Source organism: Fulmarus glacialis, unplaced genomic scaffold (assembly GCF_000690835.1).
Source record: "Fulmarus glacialis isolate BGI_N327 unplaced genomic scaffold, ASM69083v1 scaffold25333, whole genome shotgun sequence".
In the NCBI taxonomy this organism is placed as follows: Eukaryota; Metazoa; Chordata; class Aves; order Procellariiformes; family Procellariidae; genus Fulmarus; species Fulmarus glacialis.
This window is the reverse complement of record NW_009205217.1, coordinates 6,565-7,305: the sequence shown is the minus strand read 5'-3', so window position 1 is coordinate 7,305 and position 741 is coordinate 6,565. Positions and strand designations below refer to the sequence as shown.

General features: G+C 65.7%; 1 protein-coding gene across 1 annotated transcript in view; it reads left to right on the top strand.

Annotated features, from left to right (window-relative positions):
* The window catches only part of SOGA1 (suppressor of glucose, autophagy associated 1), a gene marked incomplete at both ends in the record, with an annotated part of 7,517 nt that overhangs the window by 218 nt on the left and 6,558 nt on the right, over positions 1 to 741 (top strand). The window contains 2 exon segments of the mRNA XM_009575329.1: positions 23 to 496; positions 498 to 721. Of these exon segments, the coding sequence (XP_009573624.1) occupies positions 23 to 496; positions 498 to 721 (698 nt within the window).

Genomic DNA, 741 nt, shown 5'->3' with positions numbered 1-741 from the left:
AGGAGGAGCTGCTGAAGTACAGGTCCCTGTATGGGGACCTCGACAGCTCCCTCTCCGTGGAGGAGCTGGCTGACTCTCCCCATTCCCGGGAGGCCGAGTTGAAGGTCCACCTCAAGCTGGTGGAGGAGGAAGCCAACATCCTCAGCCGGAGGATAGTGGAGCTGGAGGTGGAAAACCGTGGGCTGCGGGCAGAGATGGACGACATGAAGGGCCAGGGGGACAGAGAGCTGCCGGGGCAGGATGCGCGGTTCCTGGCGGGCGTTTCTGGCTGCGGGGACGCGGGGGACACGGTGGCGGAGCTGCGCCGGCACCTGCAGTTCGTGGAGGAGGAGGCCGAGCTGCTGAGGCGCTCGCTGCTGGAGCTGGAGGATCAGAACAAGCTCCTCCTGAACGAGCTGACCAAGTACAAGTCAGACCATGAGCTGGACGTGACGCTGTCGGAGGACAGCTGCTCGGTGGTCAGCGAACCCTCGCAGGAGGAGCTGGCCACCGCCCAGGAGCGGCAAGGTGAAGAAGCTGCAGTACGAGAACCGCGTGCTGCTCTCCAACCTCCAGCGCTGCGACCTGGCCTCCTGCCAGACCACCCGGCCCATGCTGGAGACCGACGCCGAGGCCGGCGACTCAGCACAGTGCATCCCCACTGCCGGCTGGAGGGATGGGATGGGTAGCACCGAAGCTGACGGGCAGGACAGGGTGCCCAGCAGTGGGAAGGTGCCCGATGGTCCCGCCAAGCTGCTCAAA